The sequence below is a fragment of the Haplochromis burtoni genome, unplaced genomic scaffold, assembly GCF_018398535.1.
Source record: "Haplochromis burtoni strain Fernald_Lab_line unplaced genomic scaffold, NCSU_Asbu1 Contig_342, whole genome shotgun sequence".
In the NCBI taxonomy this organism is placed as follows: Eukaryota; Metazoa; Chordata; class Actinopteri; order Cichliformes; family Cichlidae; genus Haplochromis; species Haplochromis burtoni.
Window position 1 is genome coordinate 24,695 of NW_024582703.1, and position 18,583 is coordinate 43,277.

General features: G+C 41.0%; 1 protein-coding gene across 10 annotated transcripts in view; it reads right to left on the bottom strand.

Annotated features, from left to right (window-relative positions):
* plch2a (phospholipase C, eta 2a) overlaps window positions 1-18,583 on the bottom strand; it is a 163,020-nt gene that overhangs the window by 11,456 nt on the left and 132,981 nt on the right. For all 10 annotated transcript variants that reach the window (XM_014340221.2, XM_042228677.1, XM_042228679.1 and 7 more), the window contains exons 9-20: window positions 16,694-16,865; window positions 14,565-14,672; window positions 12,044-12,199; window positions 9,969-10,067; window positions 9,414-9,514; window positions 7,304-7,392; window positions 6,146-6,328; window positions 5,833-5,940; window positions 5,242-5,366; window positions 3,986-4,070; window positions 2,113-2,259; window positions 1,729-1,808 (exon numbers count right to left, since the gene is read on the bottom strand). In XM_014340221.2, the coding sequence (XP_014195707.2) occupies window positions 1,729-1,808; window positions 2,113-2,259; window positions 3,986-4,070; window positions 5,242-5,366; window positions 5,833-5,940; window positions 6,146-6,328; window positions 7,304-7,392; window positions 9,414-9,514; window positions 9,969-10,067; window positions 12,044-12,199; window positions 14,565-14,672; window positions 16,694-16,865 (1,453 nt within the window). The remainder of the gene's footprint in view (window positions 1-1,728; window positions 1,809-2,112; window positions 2,260-3,985; window positions 4,071-5,241; window positions 5,367-5,832; window positions 5,941-6,145; window positions 6,329-7,303; window positions 7,393-9,413; window positions 9,515-9,968; window positions 10,068-12,043; window positions 12,200-14,564; window positions 14,673-16,693; window positions 16,866-18,583) is intronic.

Genomic DNA, 18,583 nt, shown 5'->3' on the forward strand with positions numbered 1-18,583 from the left:
CGTGATGATTGTGAAACTCAGTGTCTTGGGGTCTTAATTTTAGTTAGTTTAGTCAGTTAACTTCCATCAAGATGGCTGTAAATTCAAAAACAGTCCCAGCCTAGAGATCATAATTTGTGAAGATCATTTGTAGACCACGGATTTGCTGACTAGTCAAATTACTAGGACAGTACTGTATAACCAAAGGAACAAAGACCATGTCAGCAGGCTAACTCACCTCATCTTTTCGGGATCTTGACTATTGTAGAAAGAGTTCTTAGCAAGGCAATTCATTCTTAGAGAGCTTGGAAAGAAAGCAACTGGGCTTCTTTAAGTTTCTGGAATGTCTAGTACATAGACACCTATACTGAAAGAATTTCACTGCCTAGACCAAAAACTGCAGAGGCTGGGAAAAAAAAAAGTGGGACCAGAACAATCGCATTCTACCACCTTACAATTTTCAGTACTTTAATTTAATGGACAGTTGAACAATTTGAGGGGGTGTGCACTGAGGAGAATGATGCAGGGTATGTGGCTCATGCAAGATTCTGACTGGATCTCACTACACCCAAGTTTTGAGTGGCAGCTTCAGGACTCCTAAACATTGTCTGCTTCTATGTTGAGCATTTCATAAAAGAGAGGTCCACTGCAATCACAAACAGACATGGGGAGAGAGTGGAAATGAGAAAGGAGAATGATAAAAGGAGAAAAAAATAGGTGGGCTGGGGCTTCAAACAGGAGTCACACAGCAACTCGAAGAAAGGCAACTTCAAAACAAGGACAATGTGGACAACAAAGTGGTCATTTACTAAATAGCTACTGATAGCTGAGGGCATCGAAAATATAGGCTGAATGAGGAATAACACTGAAGCTAGTGTGATCTGCAAAAACAGGTGCAGTCAGTATATTCTTATGAACAGAAAACTGAAATTTACACTGAAGTTTAAAAGCATAACAATAATAATAATAACAATAATAATGTATATATTTTACATGTCTGAATATGGTCTAGGTTACATAGTTCATAGTTCAGTTTTTGCTGAAATAACCACAAAGCAATAAACAAAAGGAGGCAAGGACGAGTGGCTAAGATTGGAGTGGATATTCTGCTATTAGAAAGTCTCCTAATCATAAGTACTGACAAGTTTTGTTTTGTTTCTAGGTTTTTTGTATTTTCAAACAATATTTCAAAAAGAAAATGAAAAGAAGTTTTTGTAGAAAAACAGTTTAATAACAATTATTATTATTATTATTATTATTATTATTATTATTATTATTATTATTATTAGTATTAGTATTAGTAGTAGTAGTAGTAGAATAATAATAATAATAATAATAATAATACCAAAACACAGATTTTGGTATTATAACTTGGTTTTTGGTGAAATAATCTAAGGTAAAGTTTATTGTATATTCATTACTGTATACTGTACTGTATATTCATTATTGTATATTCATTTTATTCATTCATTATTCATATATATATTCATTCATTTTATTCTATTCTGTACAGTTGTGTACTGTATTTATTCTTATTGTATTCTAATTTTTGCTTCATAACTTTTGCACTGTCCACTTCCTGCTGTGACAAAACAAATTTCCCACGTGTGGGACTAATAAAGGTTATCTTATCTTATCTTATTACAAGAACATCTGTAAAAGCTGTCAGTGCACAACGCTTTCATGAACATTTCTGTTTGAGAGCAAAGGTGAGCAAGACTTTAAGCTGGTTTCTGCAGTAATACCCACCTTACCAGTGACGTCATTAACAGCTACATGAACAAAGATGGAAGCTTCCTCCATTCCTTCCAAGTACACATGGCGATAGCCTGCATACAAAAATGTCAGAGACAGCTGCCTTATCAGGGACTCAAATATAACAGCCACAAAGGAATAGCTGTAGCCAAATACCCAATAAATACCAGCTCAACCAGCAGCAAAACTATCAATTGACATGATGTTAGCAGAGACTCGGAATCAAGAGCACCAAATTAGTTATATATAGTAGATGTATAGTGAGTTTGTATAGTGAGTTTCCGGTTCGAGTTCCTTGTTTAAGTATATAATCACTAAAACACAGCAGAAAACCTTGAACAAGTGTTAGTATCATTCAAAAGCAGCACCATGTCTTACCTGGCATCATGCTGTTAAAGGCAATGGTTCGCTGGCCAATGAAGTCCTGGCCAATTGGGTCATGATCCCACACAAGGAAACGAATCAGGGCCAGCTCGGGCATGTGAACCATGAACACCAAAGTCTCCTCCCACATCGGGTTGAAACCTACAGAACCATCCCAAATAGGGATGCAGAAGGGATGGGATAGGGGAGATATGTGTGGGAGGTGAGTGCAAAGCAAGAGCAGATAGGAGAAATAATATGATAGATAGCACAATAAGAGTAAGGCAGATAAGAGGACAGCATTTTGGCAAACGGGCATATAAAAGAGTAATAGAGACAGGGCAAATTATCTTTGCACTCATCAATTATTCAGGGTGTGTTTGAGAGAGAGAGTTTTTGGTGCTGCCTGTGCATGTCTCGTCTTGCTGGGCTCGTCAAGTATATATCAGAAAGCTGTCAAACTATATACACAGATTCACCATATTATATTATATTATATTATATTATATTATATATGTACAAAGCACAACAACAAACCACAGATGTCTACATGCAAACACCTGGACATTGACGTGACTGCGAGTGTCCACAGAAAACTCTCGACTACTTTTAGAAGCTGCAAGAAGCGTCTGCTTCACAGGAATTGCAAGGTTGAACTTGCAGTAAGCTTCATTTGCACGGTGCTTTCAGCTGACATGTTTAGTTGAATTTCCTGACATTACTCCTACAAGTTCACCCTGACATGGATTTGCACACCACTAGAGGTCAGCAAAAACTAGTTAGCTGTTCCAAAAGAACAAACAAAAAAAAAAACCCAGCATCTATTAGCAAGAAACTACATCACTGATAGCAAAGCTCCTCTGTTGTTTTTTATATATATAATTTTTGCCTGTGTGCGTCACAAAAGCAATCTTGAGCACCATTAACTGTCTAATGAGATCCCCATTCAGCTTTCTGAACGTGTTATTATTTCAGGTGGTGATATTGTATTTTCAAACTGCTGTATGAATGAGTTCATTCAGTTTAATATGTCTGAACTGCAGTTACCTTTACACCCACGGTGATGTCTTTCAAAGCACATAAACCTTTCAATACTGAGGCTAAGGTCACTCTTTCAAAATGAATTCAATCCCATGTTTAAAACACTACGGAGACATCACAGGTAACTGTTAAAGAGCTGGGCCCCAAATGTTAACATTTCTGTTTAGCAATGCTGGGACACAGGTCTGACCTTTATCAGATTTAAACCAAATACTTAACTATGTACTGCATTTATGGCATCAAAGGCTCAGGAAGCAGAAAATTCTGCAGAGTTTAAAAGGTAAAAACAGTTGGAGTCCATAAACAGCTTCATGTTGGGATGTCATGTGGAAACTTGTTTTTATCTAAAATCCAACAGATGGAAACAGCTGTGGTTGCAAAAAGACTTCCAGTCATGACCTAACCTCTTTAAACACTTCTTCTTGGCTGAGTTTATAGGCTGAGCCACTCGTTCTGACTCATACTAAATGAGAAACACTGTTTTTTTCTCGGTCATACCATGTTTAAGATGGATGATTACCTGTAGTATGAAACCACACACTCATTGGCTAACGACTTGTCAATCATCAGTCATCAGCTAATAAGCTTGCAGTCTGTCTCTCGGTCAGATCCGCCCCTTGGCAGAAGTGCTGAAGTCAAGACTTCAGAAATCAATGGACGGCATCACTCTAGCTGTATATGTTTATATGTATTTTATCTCTTTGTAAAGTTTATTTTATCTGTTTTCATTGTAAACCTACATCGGTTTTTATGTCGTTTTCTTCTGTGTGTCAAGCACATTGAGTTTGAGAAATTGAAATGCACCGTTTAAATACAATTGACATTTCATGACTAAATGGAGACCCACCATTATCATCCACCACTCTGGTCTGTTCCTTGCAGCAATCCACTGGGAGGCCAATGATCTCCACTTCCACAAAGGGATCAATGATCTGTCAGAAAGACATTGCACAGCTTTAAGACATCTACAATTTTGACCATTCTTTCAGCAGTCAGAGGTCAGGCCTAACTTGCAGTCTCTGCTTTAATTAAAGGTTTTTATCAGGTTGAGGTCAAGACTGTGCAGGTCCACGAAGTTCTTCGACCCCAAACTCTCTCATACATATCTTTGTGCTGTCATGTTGGAACAAGAAGGAGCCATCCCCAAATTGCTACCACAAAGTTGGGACCATGAAATCTCATTTCTGCTGTTCAATACCTAAGAAACTTAAACTTTTACAAATGATTGCTCAGCTGTGTCTGTAATCAAACATCTCTAACTTTGCTCTGCTTCACTTCAGCAGCTTCAGGTAATGTTCAGATGCTGATTCATGGTTTTCTTCAGTTTTGATCTACTGCAGAATAATTTAGGTTATCTGCTATAAAATGTCAGGCCTGGAAAATCTCCTTCATGTTTTTCTGTTTTTATCCTCAGTTACTTTGACACAAAGGCATCGGCTGTGATCCTCACACCTCTGATGAAGTCTCACAGTGTCAGCTTTGTTTTTATACATTGATAGTTTACACTGAGTTTGTAATTGCAGAAAAACAGTCAAATTGTTTAACATTTAACATTTTTAATTGTTACGACCCGTCTCAAAAGCCGCAACATAAATAAGGAGACAAACACCAGATTGTAGGTGAGAAGAGGTTTTAATCCTAAAATGCATAGCAGGTTGGCTAACATGGCTGGTACCACCAAGGCAAGGCTAGTGAGGCTTCCTGAAAGCCTGCCTCAGGTATCCTTTTGTCCATACCTGGTCAGGTGTGGTCAATTAGCAACAGCTCAACCCACTGAAGAGATTAGGGGCTGCAGAGGGACGTAACATTAATTTAGAAGTACATATAAAAGATAAATGATCAGGATTATAAATTGAATCGAAACCTTGTGAATTTGAATCAGTTGTAGAAATCAGTGGTGATACCCAGCCCTACAAATACCCATAGAACAGCAAATAGCTTACATTGGCCTGCCCATAAATCATTCAGACTAAAAGTAAGGCGCCTTCTCTGCAAAAAGACATTATGAGGAGGTGCTGCTTGTAAGGATGATTACAGATTTATCCCATATTCATTCAGTTCAACGTGGAAGTTCAATCCTATAAATCTAGTCTGTGGTCCTACCTCTCCTCGGTCTCCCAGCATTGAGTCTTTGGGTTTTGGCAGCTGTTGTCCACTAATGACCTTTAACACCAGCTGTTTCTTCATCTGACCAGGAATGGGGTCTTCCACGTTGGGGTTAAAGGCACCTGCAGTGGGTAAAATGATTACACTCTACTTGTGATTCTTCACTTATTGTAATAAAATGACAAATGTCAACCACTTCAACTATGAATTTTTTAAACTTTATTTTGTGATATTATAAAAAGCAGGACACACACATCCAGTCTGAGCCTATCTGGTTCTCTACACAAAACACTGGAAAACTCAAGTGAACTAAAGAACAGTAGAGGAGAGGGAGAGCATTAAATAAACTAAATACTGAAAAATTAGAAGCAGTTAGGGACCTGCTCAGTTAAAAACAAACAAACAAACAAACATGGAAAGATGCACAGCCTCTTTAATTCTTCTTCTTGCTACATGTCCTGTACAGTTATGGATGATATCTCTTTCTCCATCTTCCTCCACTCTCACATTAACCAAAAATAAGCATCAAAACTAATGAAAGGCAATGAAACTGATAACACACTGAAAAATGACAAACTAGTGAAATACCTTCGCTCATGAAGGCCGGTTTGAGGATGTAGCCACAGTTGCCATTACTATAGAATTTGGCTCTGTTGAGTTGGAGGACCCGGCCTTCAGACTGGTAGTTGAGTGCAACTGAAATCAAAGCATTTCATTTCATTGTTCATAGATTGGAAACCTTTAATATGCTAGGTAACAACCACTGAGGGAAAACCAATTGGCATGAGCACCACCTACATTAGTTTAGTCATGACAAACTGAAAGCATCCCTCATAATCTGCTACATTAAAACATTACACTAAATGTTTGGCCATACTGAATATAGTTTCAACATTCATACCAAGCTGGCACCCAGCATTCCAGAAGGGCTGAGGGTTGAAGTTGGAGGAGTCCACACGGTACGAGGAAGGATAGATGCGGGACAGCTGCCGCTGGTTGAACTGAATGAAGGACGATGCTTTTTGCTGCATCACCTGGTGGGCTTTAGTCTCACTCAGAGATGATACCTGCCAGCCACAGTTAGCTGCCAAGGATAGCACAGTTTTCTTCCTGAGGCTCATAAACTTTCCAAGTAAAGAAAATGCAGTAGTAGGTACATTACACTTATAGTTAGGGATGGGAAACTGAGAACTGGTTTTTGTAGAGAACCAGTGGTTCAGTTCCTTGGAATTGTTAGACTGCTTGCCTTTTGATCTCAGTTCCACTTGCACTTCAGTTCATGTGCAGGAAGAGGAAAATCACAACATGGTGCACCGAGTGGATACGGACATTTATTTTATTTTTACTGCGCAAAGGATGCGAGTGCATAGAGCACAGAAGAAACTGCATTATGCTGCTAATATAACTTTGGCTAAGCTAGCCAAGAACCAAGAGTGATGTTAAAGCTGCCGATCACAGCCCAGCAGCCAGACCTTCAACTTCAACAGGTAAAACCAGCAGTGATGAGCAGTTAGGCTGCAGCCTCAGTTGCTACCTGTTCATGTTTCTACTGTAGAATCACTTTGCCCTGGTTTTCATTTCTGCATCATGCTATCAACAAAATAGCATTAGGATAGAGATTTGTGTCGGTGTGTGGGACTGTAGCGTATAGCTTTATACTGTTAAATAGTAATGAAGAGTTTCGCAGGAAAGTAATGTATTGAGTAGTGTAATAAGTTACTTTTCTCTGGGAGCAATTAAGTAATATGCTGCATTACGTTTAAGAAAGGTGTTCTGTGTAATGCATTCATTTTTTGAGTAAGGACCAACAACAAAGAGTGGAACTACCTCCAACATGCACAGATATTTGACCTCACAGCAAGCAATGAATTTATACAAATGTAATCCCTTTGACATGCTGCTTAGCAATGGTTGACTCTCAAAGCAGAGCCAACAAGAATCGATAAGAGAACTGATAAATAATCAAATCGATAGCTGATAATGATCAATTCCCCATCCCTACTTATAGGGCACTGTCACTATAAACTAAGCTTTGTGCAGTGAAAATACATTTGCTAACCTTGTGCTTCGATGTCATAGAGACCCACAGACCGCGTGTATTTGACTAGATCTGACAGAGCTCTGGACAGCTTCATGGTTTTCTTCTTTCTGTAGAATAGACAAAAGACAAAAGGTGACACATGTGTGGAAACAGCTGGCAAGATAAGGAAAAAAACATCACACAGAGTTGATTTTGAGTCTTAGAGTCTCAGGGGATGTGGCTGGTTCAAGTGTTGGTGAACGTGTCAGCGAAACACAGGTGTTCATTTGAGCTGAAACCTTTTAGTGGGCGCTCAGGTCCTCCAGGCGATGCACTGTCACCCTGACCACTCCCATCAGGATAGAAATGTTTCATCATAGGATAGAGCTGAACAGGGTTCAAACCTAAAGTGTGTTCCTGTAGTTTCATTCATTTATTTTTTGGACCTCTGTCCATGTGTGTAAATAATGACTGTTCTTGCTTACGGTCTGTTTAGATCCACACAAAGATGTAATATCCCAAAAGGCTAGTATTAGGCATTGTATTGAAAAAGTAGAAAGTGTGGTGTACACCCCTCTCTATACCCTTTCTTATGATATTTTACTCGATATAGTTTCTTTTTTTGAGTTAAACTTTGAACTCGGGCACCAGCCATGACAGTCAGAGTCAAACGCTTAGCCAACCAAGGTGTTCGTGTCCCTCGAGGCCTGGTATATGTTTTGAACAATCCATAAAAAATTGTCAGTAACGTAAAGTTCTTGCTGATTTTTACATTGGGTATGACCTTGACCTGATTTTCAACAAAATTGCATCAGCTCAAGCTGTTTTTGATCTACCATCACACAAAATGTGAAAATTCTATCTAGAAAATTGTGGATATTGGACCACTAAAAAGAAAGACAAAGGGAACCAGTTAGACACACCTCACACAGACTGAGTGGCTTTTGCTTCTGCACACTTACACTACAATCAGCTGATTTCAGCTCGTATGCAGGAGCAGGAAAATGGTGGTACAGCATTACAGATTTTCAGGACTTTTCCTTATAAAGTGTTTGATCTTCTCAACAAAATAACCTCTCGTCTACATAATCAGACGATTGAATTATTTTTTTTAACTGGAAGCAAACACGCAGAGACCAGTACCTACTCTTTGACTCCCACCAACCTCTGGAACACAAAATCATCAGAACCCTGAACATAGAGGAAAAACTGTTCCCTCAGTCAGAAAGAGCTAGAAGGGAAATAAAAGGAACACACACATGTAAAGAAAGCTCTTAAAACATTGGGCTTAATTGGGTTTTCATCAAATTAGTACAGTGGTGGGAAAGAAGCAACTAGGGAGAAACAGTACGACACACAGAACAATGACAAACAGCCACACACTCAGACACAAACTGGTTCATCCCAAAGACAAATCTCCCAAACACAAAGTAAACAACATAGTGTGTGCTGTGCAGCGAGGAGTGCTCAGACCTCTACAGTGGAGAAACCAAACAGCTACTCTATAAACACATAGCACAACACAGAAGAGCCACAGGACAAAACTCAGCTGTCCATCTGCATCTAAAGGTCAAAGGAATCCAATGTTCACATTTTGGACAGAGAAGACTGAAAGAGGAGTGAAAGAAGTATCTATGTCCACTGTGGATGACCATCCTTGAACAGCTTATGACACCAACTGTCTGCCATCTATAATCCAGTTTTGAAATCCTTCCCAGACGCCTTAACGCCCACTCACACCTTGCGTCAGGTGATCTCAATAGGTCACATGACAGGGTGAGGCAAAGTCTCACAATGGTTTCACATGAAGCTTATATTTCTGGTGATTTAGCATTCGTCAAAATAACCTGATGAGACTAGAGACTGGCGGCACTGCTGTGTTGCAGTGGGTATGCCTGTATGTGATCAGCACAGTGAAGCATTCTGAAAATGTTCAGACCCTTTGAAAGCTGCCACATTTGGTAAGTTTCAGATTTGTCTGATAATCAGATTTTTCTACAATACCCACAGTTACAAAATAAATATGATCTGAATATATAACAGACTCAAAAGTTCCGTCTGAACTTTTTACTGACAGCACTTCTTTGTTAACCTTTCTGCATGGAGACTGTGTGTCTGAATGAAACACTGGTGCGTTGGTGTGTCATACTTGTTGTGATGCAGCGGGGCACGTGAAGCACTACTTGTGCTTTCTTGGTCTGTGTCTGTGTCTTCAAAGCTTGAGACCTTCTTCAGCTTGGATGCCTTTTTCTGTGAGGAGTGAGGAAGCACACGAGACTGTTCAAAGTTTTTCTTTCATTTTGAAAAGACAAGAAGATAACATTTTAAACCATCATGGACGCTTTTGATTAAATGAATAATAACAGACATAAACTTAATTTTAAGGAAGTCTTTTAGTCATCACAACAAAGGATGCAAATAAATGAATGCAGGTTAACCATCTTTTGTAAGAGTGCCAGTCTAGTCAATATCAAATACATAAAGATGACATTAATAGATTAATTGAATCCTACTTTAACTAACAAAAAGCAACTCTCTTAATTAGTGTGCTTATATTTAAATATGCTTAGATATGCTGTCTTCACCTGAACCAAGCAATAACTCATAATAATGCAAACTCTGTGTCAACATGTCAGTTCTACAGTGTCAGTGTTTGTCGTCCTCACAGAAGCAGAAAACTGAATGAGACAACAGGAGAGTTTACCTTGCGTTTAGAGAAGCTCTCTATGAAGGAGCGGCCTGAGCGCTTGTTGCTGCTTGGAAAAGCCTCATCTGCTGTGTCCATCGCATCCTTACGTTTACCCTGACAAGAGAGGAGTAATGTATGTTTTAAAGAAATAAAGAAAATAAAGGTATCACTAGCTACATTTCCACCTCATACTGGAAGGCAAATACTTAAATGTGGAACACAATCTCAACTTTAAAGAGATGAAAAAAATCCATCAAAACTGTGGCTCACGATAGATATGGAGAGATAATTTAGGTGCATCTCAAAGATTCTAAAGGAAGAAAACATGAATTATTACATTTATGCCAGTGAAGTCGGAGAGCACTGATTTCTCCCACAGTGGTGCCCAACCTCACACGCAAACTACAGGAAACGCAGAAAAAAAAAAAGCTATGTGTAATCAAACTTAATGTCAATCATGACTTTATACTTGGAGATCGTTTTGATTTAGCCTTCTTATTTTAACAAACATGAAATTATTGTTCTCTTGCCTCGGAATTTGTTTCCCACAAAGTTTCAACCCTATTGGAAGGTGTTACACGGTTCAACGTTGTACTCTTTCCTCTTCCTACTCGTCTCATTTGGACTTCCAGATCAGCAGAAAACATGAGACACAGTGAAATTATTAGTTGTTTGGTGTATCCACTTTTTTGTTGTACTCACTGGTCTGTGGGTCCATAAATTCAATAGATTTTTAGAATTTGAGTGCAATTCATACACAGATTATTGTCCCATATGCACTAAATAACTTGTTTTTAGTGCATATGAGTCACATGATCGTTGGTGTTTTCTCTGTATTATTGTAAGGGGTTTACCTTACAGTATAAAGAGTCTTGAGGTGACTCCTGTTGTAATTTGGAGCTGTATAAATAAAATTGCATTGAATATAATCTCTCCAGTGTGTCCTGGGTCTGCCCCGGGCTTCTCCTGGTGGGATGGTGCCGAGCACGCATCCTTGTCAGATGCCCAAACCACCTCAACTGGCTCCTTTCGTTGTGGAGCAGCTCTAGTCTGAGCCCCTCCTGGACAGCATACCTCCTCACCCTCTCTCTAAGGGAGGGGCCAGTCACCCTTTGGATTGACCAGTAAATCGAGAGCTTTGCTTTTACACTCAGCTCTCTTTTCACCAGAACAGACCAGTGCAACGACTACATCACTGCCACTGCAGCCCCAATCTGTCTGTCAATGTCCCACTCACCCTCACTCACAAGACCCCAAGATACTTAAATTCCACCCTTTTCTGGTTTAGGACCATGGCCTGCGACTTGGAGGTGATGATTCTCTTCCCATCGCTTCACACTCAGCTGTGAACCACTCCACTGCCTCAGTGACCTCGCCCCCAGCGATGGATGAGTCTGTTTCTCTAAAGAAGACATGTCAATGGGATTAAGGAGGTCCTGTGGTCCTGTGACCTAAGGTGTCCTGGTGCCACGAGGACTTATGTACACTCTTATGTTCGAGCATGGTGTTCGTTATGAACAGTTTGGATTGCCAAGAAGGGCGTTCCCCCAATTGTGCCCCTTCAGGTCTCATGTGAGAGCTAAAATCTTTGAGTAGGACAACAGAGTCTTCATGTGGAGCACCCTCGAGCACCCCCACCCAGGGACTCCAAGAAAGCCGGTTATTCTGCACATAAGTACAGAGAACAGTCAGTACCCGTTCCCTGACCCAAAAGCGCAGCGAGCAAACCTTATTGGACACTGGCAAAAACTCCAATCTTGGTATCCCACCCCAGTCGCTGCCTCTCATCGAGGGCAAACCCAGACTGGGACAGAGTCCAGCCCCTCTCCACAATGCTGGTTCCAGAACCCAAGCCAATATCTAGGCGTTACGTCTCAACCTCACAAACAGCTCGGTTCAGGCTCAGTCTCTTTCCCCACCAGAGAGGTGACGTTCCATGTCCCAGTCGCTAGACTTGGAAGCTAGTAATCAGTCTGCCGGGGCCTCTGCCTTTGGCTGCCGCCAAGCACACACTTCACCCGACCCCTATGGCGCCCTCTGTGGGTGGTTGAAATGGATACTGAGACAAAACATTTGCTCTCTGTGTTTACCTTACTGCAAGTTTTATCCATGGTCTTCCCAGCAGGAGGGAGGGCTGTGATGGTAAAGCTGTCTGGATCCTCTCTGTCTCGGATCTTGGATTCCTTCATCAAGTTGTCAAGCTTCTTCTTGGCCATGTTCTCTATTTGCTTTCTGTCAGCTGACATCTGGAGGAGGAATTAAACAGATTCATTTCAGCTGTGACACAACAGGTGAAAAAGTCAGCAACTCTAAAACTGTCTTATTGAGATAGATTTATATCATCTGTAATGAATTACAGGATATGTAATGTGGACATTAATTTATTTTGTGACACTTTCCTAGAGGACCTCAAAGTACACAGGTCTGGGATGACATTTTTAAGGTCACTCTTTTTGTTGCTGTTTGCACTCTTGTTTTTATGTATCATTTTCTTCCCTGTCACAACCTTTAAGCATCATGGTATCAGTAATATTGGTAACACAGTAACACATCAGTATCATTAACACTGCTCACTTTGAAAACAGTTCTGGTGTTCTACTGAATTTAGGTCAGCCGAACATGCTGGCTGTTAAACGCCCATTCAATTCCTTCGTCCACCAGGAACTGTCTGCATACTCTCAACACACGAGGATGTTCATGCACCCGGGGCCACTGCACCAGTGTAGGGTCTAACAGGTCCCAGGATTTCATCTTAGTGACAAGCAGGGTGTCATTGCCCAGCCTATACAGGTCTGTGGGCCCCTCCATTGGATATGCCTCCCCAGACCACCACTGACCCACTATCAAACTGATCATGCTGAATGATGTCACAGGCAGCATAATGTTCTCCACAGCTTCTCCAGACCCTTTCATATCTGTCACATGTGCTCAGGGTGAACCTGCTTTCCTCTGTACAAAGCACAGGACACCAGCAGTGGACCTGCCACCACGAGACAATGCCAATCATTTTCCACAGTGCCGAGCAGTGAGCACAGGGCGCACTAGAGGACGGTGTGTTGTCAGAGACATTCCCACCAGCAGCCTGCTGGAGTCAGTTTGTAGCTCTTGGAGTGCTGATCCTGTGACTCCTTGCATAAAGGAGCAGATTCTGTTCCTGCTGAGGGTTAAGGACCCTGTCCAGGTGCCTCGAGTAGCTGCCTGTCTCCTGGAATCTCCTCCATGGTCTTGAGACTGTGCTGGCAGATAAAGGAAAACTTCTGGGAATGGCACATGCTGAAGTTCTATCTTGGAGGAGTCGGACTACCTGTGCTACCTCTGTACGGTCCAGGTACTGCCTCATGTTACCAGTATTGATACTGACCCTAGCCAAATGCAAAGGTAGTGAAAAACGTTCAGAACAGACGAAGAGAATGAATGTGAGTGGCCTCCACCTGTGCATCCATTCCTGTTTAGAGGGTGGTCTCATTGTTGCTCCTCTAATGAAACTAGCCTGCTGTTAATTCCATCAGCACATGCTGAAACTTGTTAACAACCCAGGCTGCTACTTAACTGATTAAATCAACATCCTAGAGTTGTGAGATTATTATACTATCTTATGCCACCTTATACTTCTAATCATATAGACCACATTATGCCTTGGATTAAAGATTGTGAAATCATTACACTGTTTTATGATGCATTATACTGCTGATTTATAAGAAATACTGTTGTCAGAGAATCATGGCCTTATTTGTCTGATTAGAAAGAACAGGAAGCAAAAGCACAGCAGCATTCCTCCAGAGGCCATCCAAAGGTCAGGTTTCATCATGTTACATAACACAGAGCACAACTGTGTCAGTGATATAACCCATTCCAGATGTGGTGTAAAATGTCATTCTTATATACTGTCTTTAACCTCCTAGGACCTGGAGTCCACATATGTGGACATCACATTTTGGGTTATTTAGACCAAAATACTAAATTTTGCTCTACAAGGGCCTGATAGCCACTTACGAGGACATTATACTGCTACTGTTCTATCGAAATTTTAAACGAATATCCTCATATGTGGCTCTCACTTTTCTTAGAAACAAAAACCAGGTAAAAAAAAAACAAAAATCTGGTAATTCTTTGTTTTTCCATTCATCAGGTCCCAATCAGCTCAAATATCAAAGATAAATTAAAAATGCATGCTATGAAAGAGTTCAGGTCTTAGGAGGTAACGACAGGATTATATTATGAGTGTTCATTGAGGTTGACAGGCATTATGTCATTTGTAAGAATACTTGGATAACGATAACCAGGTCTGAGCAGACGGGGGGAAAAAAACCCATCATGCAGAAACCCATATTTCAAACAAGGAGCAAAGATGCAGCGATACATAACATTACATAATTCATGTTAGTGATGTAACACATTTCAGATGTGGGAGTAAGACTCTGCATAATAATATGAATTATACATATAGTCAGATCAGAATCTGGATATCATAAAGGAACCAGTGCAAAATGGGAGAGGGACATGAAGCATTAGCAACAAGAAATACAAGCATACCTCACATTTCATCAGCTGGACAAAAGGACGCAAATTGTTTTGCTAGACTGAACAAATAGATACCAGATAGGTACATACATCCCCATTGATCAGCTTACAGTCATCCTCCATTTCATCAGCACTGTCCTCGTCAGACACATCTCCCTCCTCTGCATTCTCGTCTATGTTGGGAGGAAGTTTCTTACCCTGTCAGAGTGGACAAAATAAATCACACGAGATTCTTATATTCTAACACAGAAGAGATATTCACCATATAGTATAATCACAATGTGCATGTCAATGTAGTACACACATCGATGGTGGTTTTAATGTAGAGCACTGGGTTGGAGGTTAATTGGATATTGTGGCTAAAACGTGCCTAATTCAAAGTAAGTTAAAGTAACATTAAATTAACCTAGTTAATTAATTAATTAACCTAAATAATTTCAGACAGGTGGAGTACGTGTTCTGAAAAGGACTGCCCCAAAATTTGGTTTTTGTCTGAAAAGCAGAAAAATTGGTTTTCAGCTGCGTCAGTGTAGAGCGCTCTCCGGGACATGACCATCCCACCACAGTGGGACGACCTCAGTGAGTTTCACTGCAGGTTTACCAATCCGCCCCAGGGGTGTGTCCTCTCTCCTCTGCTCTTCTCCCTGTACACAGTACAGTTTGCAGATCACATGACAGCATTTAGACTCATCTAGGACGGCAGTGAGTGTGGCTCTGTGGTGCAGTCAGAGTAACCTCGAGGTGAATACGCTCAGAACTGTAGGAATGACCGTGGCCTTCAGGAGGAACCCCTCTCCATACACAGCAGCACAGTGTGTGCTATGGAAACCTCCAGGTTTCTGGGATCCACGGTCTCCCAGGATCTGAAGTGGTCCCCCAATAGAGACACAATCATCAGAAAAGGCCTGGCAGAGCATCCACTTCCTCTGCCAGCTCAGGAAGTTCAACCAGTCTTAGAAGCTGTTGAAACATTTCTGCTCTGCAGTAACACAGTCAGTTCTTTGCTCATCCATCACTGTATGGTTTGGATCAGCCACCAAACAGGACAAGGACAGACTATAGAGGACAGTGAGGACAGCAGAAAAAAAAAATCACTGCTGCCAAATTCATTCAGTACAAATCAAGAGTCGAGAAACGAACAGACATCAGCTCTGCAAACCATCACACCATGGTCACAACCTGTTCCTGCCGCTCCCTCTGATACATGCTCCAGATCAAAGCATGCAGTATATATACTGTTTTGTTTTGGTGTATATATGAAATAAGTATTGAACTATTTCTAAAGGGGCTCATTAACCAGGTGTCTAACAAGAAACATCTCATGATGGGTAAAACCAGTGAGCTCTCTCAAGATCTTTACAACCTTATTTTTGCAAAACATACTGATAATAATTTCTAAACTGTTCCAGGTTCCAGTGAAAACTGTTGGGGCAATAATCCAGAAGAAGAGGAAAAAACATAATTTCACTATAAACCCGCCACGACCACATGCCCCCTGCAAGATTCAGACAGAGGAGTGAATAATCAGAGGAGCACTTGTGGACAGCTACAGAAAGACCTGGAATCAGCAGGTACATTTGTCTCAAAGAAAACAATAAGTATGGCCTGTATGCATCACACAAGACTCCACTGCTGAAGAAAAAGCTGGCTCTGAAGGCTACTGCAGTTTCTGTGTATCTACTCTATTAAGGGTTGTAAGGGCGCCGCAATCCATCTCAGCTGTCATAAATTACATTTAATCTGATAATAAATGAGGGAAACACATCTCTATCAACATTTCATCCCTCAGAGCTTTTAGAGATCTGAATGTAGCTCATGACCCAGAAGTGCACCTGCAACCAGTTATCTGCAGAGTCTGCACTTAAGATATTTTTGTACAATAACAAAAACACCCAGATAATAATCCAGCTACCATCTAGTGTTCACACACACACACACACACACACACGCACGCACGCGCACACACACACACACACACACACACACACGCACACAAATAGTCCAAAGTGATTTTTGTTTTCTTTCTATTGGCTTCATATGTCACTCTCTGCTTCTGTCTCACTACTTTGATCACCCCATTATATCATATACCTTTGAAGTTATTCTGTGAGTTTCAGACTCTGGATAATAAAAGCAGTAAGATGAGATAATTGCCGGAGGACTGCTTCCTCACACCAAAGAAAATCTGTCACTTTCAAACATCCATATTGGGATTTTACCTTCACAAGGATCTTGCCCCTGAGTGCTTCTGGGGATGGCAGCTGCCCAGATTCATCAGCTTTGATGTTGGAGACATCCAGCTTGTCCCCCAGGATCTCAATCAGGTACTGAGCCATCTTCTTTTGCTGGGGAACACTGCAGTGGTTCTCTATAGAGAGGATCACTGGGTAGCTAGCAGACAATCACACAGGTTGGAGAAAGAGGGCTGTGTCAGCTGGTTGTTACAGCACAGCTTAATTATTTCACACTTTTCACACTTTGAGTTTTCTTGATTTTACCGTCAGTACAGGTGGAAGAATACTGTAAATTACAGTAATGGCAAAGCATTGGCACATACATGGCTGTGTAACAGTGTTGTTCACTGTTTGACGATGCCTGTTTGTTTTTGTTTACACTACTCTCTGTATCCGGTTTGGAGTATTTGTTGTGTTACTGAGGTTTAATTTTGGATTACAGCTGGTGGACTAATACCAACCCCATTTTAACACTACTTAGTTTAAATTATTAGTCCTTGCAATATTTTATAAGCAGGATACTAGTTGGCAATCTAGCTGGCAGGTTTCCAGGGTAACGCTACAAGAGCGCAGTAAGGTGATGGTATTAAAAAGCCACAGAGTTTATGACAGAGGAGATCACTACGGTCACACTGCAGCAGAAAGCCACTCTGGGCCTGGTGGAGGAACTGAGAACATTTTTATACATGGACCATAACGTTCTTTATGGGAGGATACAGGCCCAGAGAAGAATTTCTTCAACATCAGCAACAACTGGTGCTACTACAGTGATGAACAGTAATCACACCACAAAAATGTACAACAAATTATTCATCAATTTTAACAGCAGAAGTCTGTATGCTAATTGATAGGAGATAAACTGGAAGTCTAATACATTATAGTTCAATACTGAGAGTAAAGCAAAAAACATTCTGGACAACAATGTGATTTCACATTGTTTCTTGATTTCACAATTTGTGTTTCTTAGTTATAACAGTTCTTGTTGGCAATAAACCTTACACCACTGGAAAGCCTGTTTATTTCCCCTTCATTGGTGCTACATTTGCAAGGAAAGTGGATTTAGCAGTGGGTGGGTTGAGCAGCAAAGTTGAGTATGTGGGTTGCGCCCATGAAAAACTTGCCAAATCTTCTCCACCAGTGCCAGACAGCTTCTTCTGCTATTGACTTGTTTGGTGTCGTTTCCTGGATTGGATGACTGAAGTCTGAAGAAACAAGACATATCGGTAGCATGTGGAAGAACCATAGACAACCATAAGAGCCTGGCAGTTTCTCCTCATACTGGTCACCAGCTGGGTCACCCACTGCCATGGGATGGCATCACTTTATTCAACCAGCATTTGTTGTGAGTTAGCCAGTATGGTTCTGTTATGTATTAGCAGAACTGGAGGCAGGCCATTCCATCCTCTCCACTTCCAAACTCTGAAGGTAGTGTCTAATAAACCCCGCTCTGCGGAGCCAAACATTGTCATCTTGGAGAGTAACATTTGGTCCCGGACTGTGGAAATATGGGCCACTGTTTGCAGAGTCTCATCTCCATATCTCCATTTGAAACATTTCTTCCGGCCAGGACTGAAATCGGATGTTGTTCAATACTGCCATGTATGCCAAATAACTGCCAAGCCAACTGAAATAATTCCTCCAGCTCCCCTTTGTCCTATCCCAGTAGTAGAGGAGCCATTTCAAAAAGTGATTGTTGACTGTGTGGGGCCTTTACCTAAATCTAAAACTGGAAACCAGTTTCTGTTGACGGTTATGTGTGTTTCAACTAGGTTTCTGAGGCAATCCCACTACAGAGGATTACAGCTCAGATTGTTGCCAAACCTATGGCAGACCAAATGTTGAAAAGAATCTCACCAAAGGTTGTGCAAACAGACC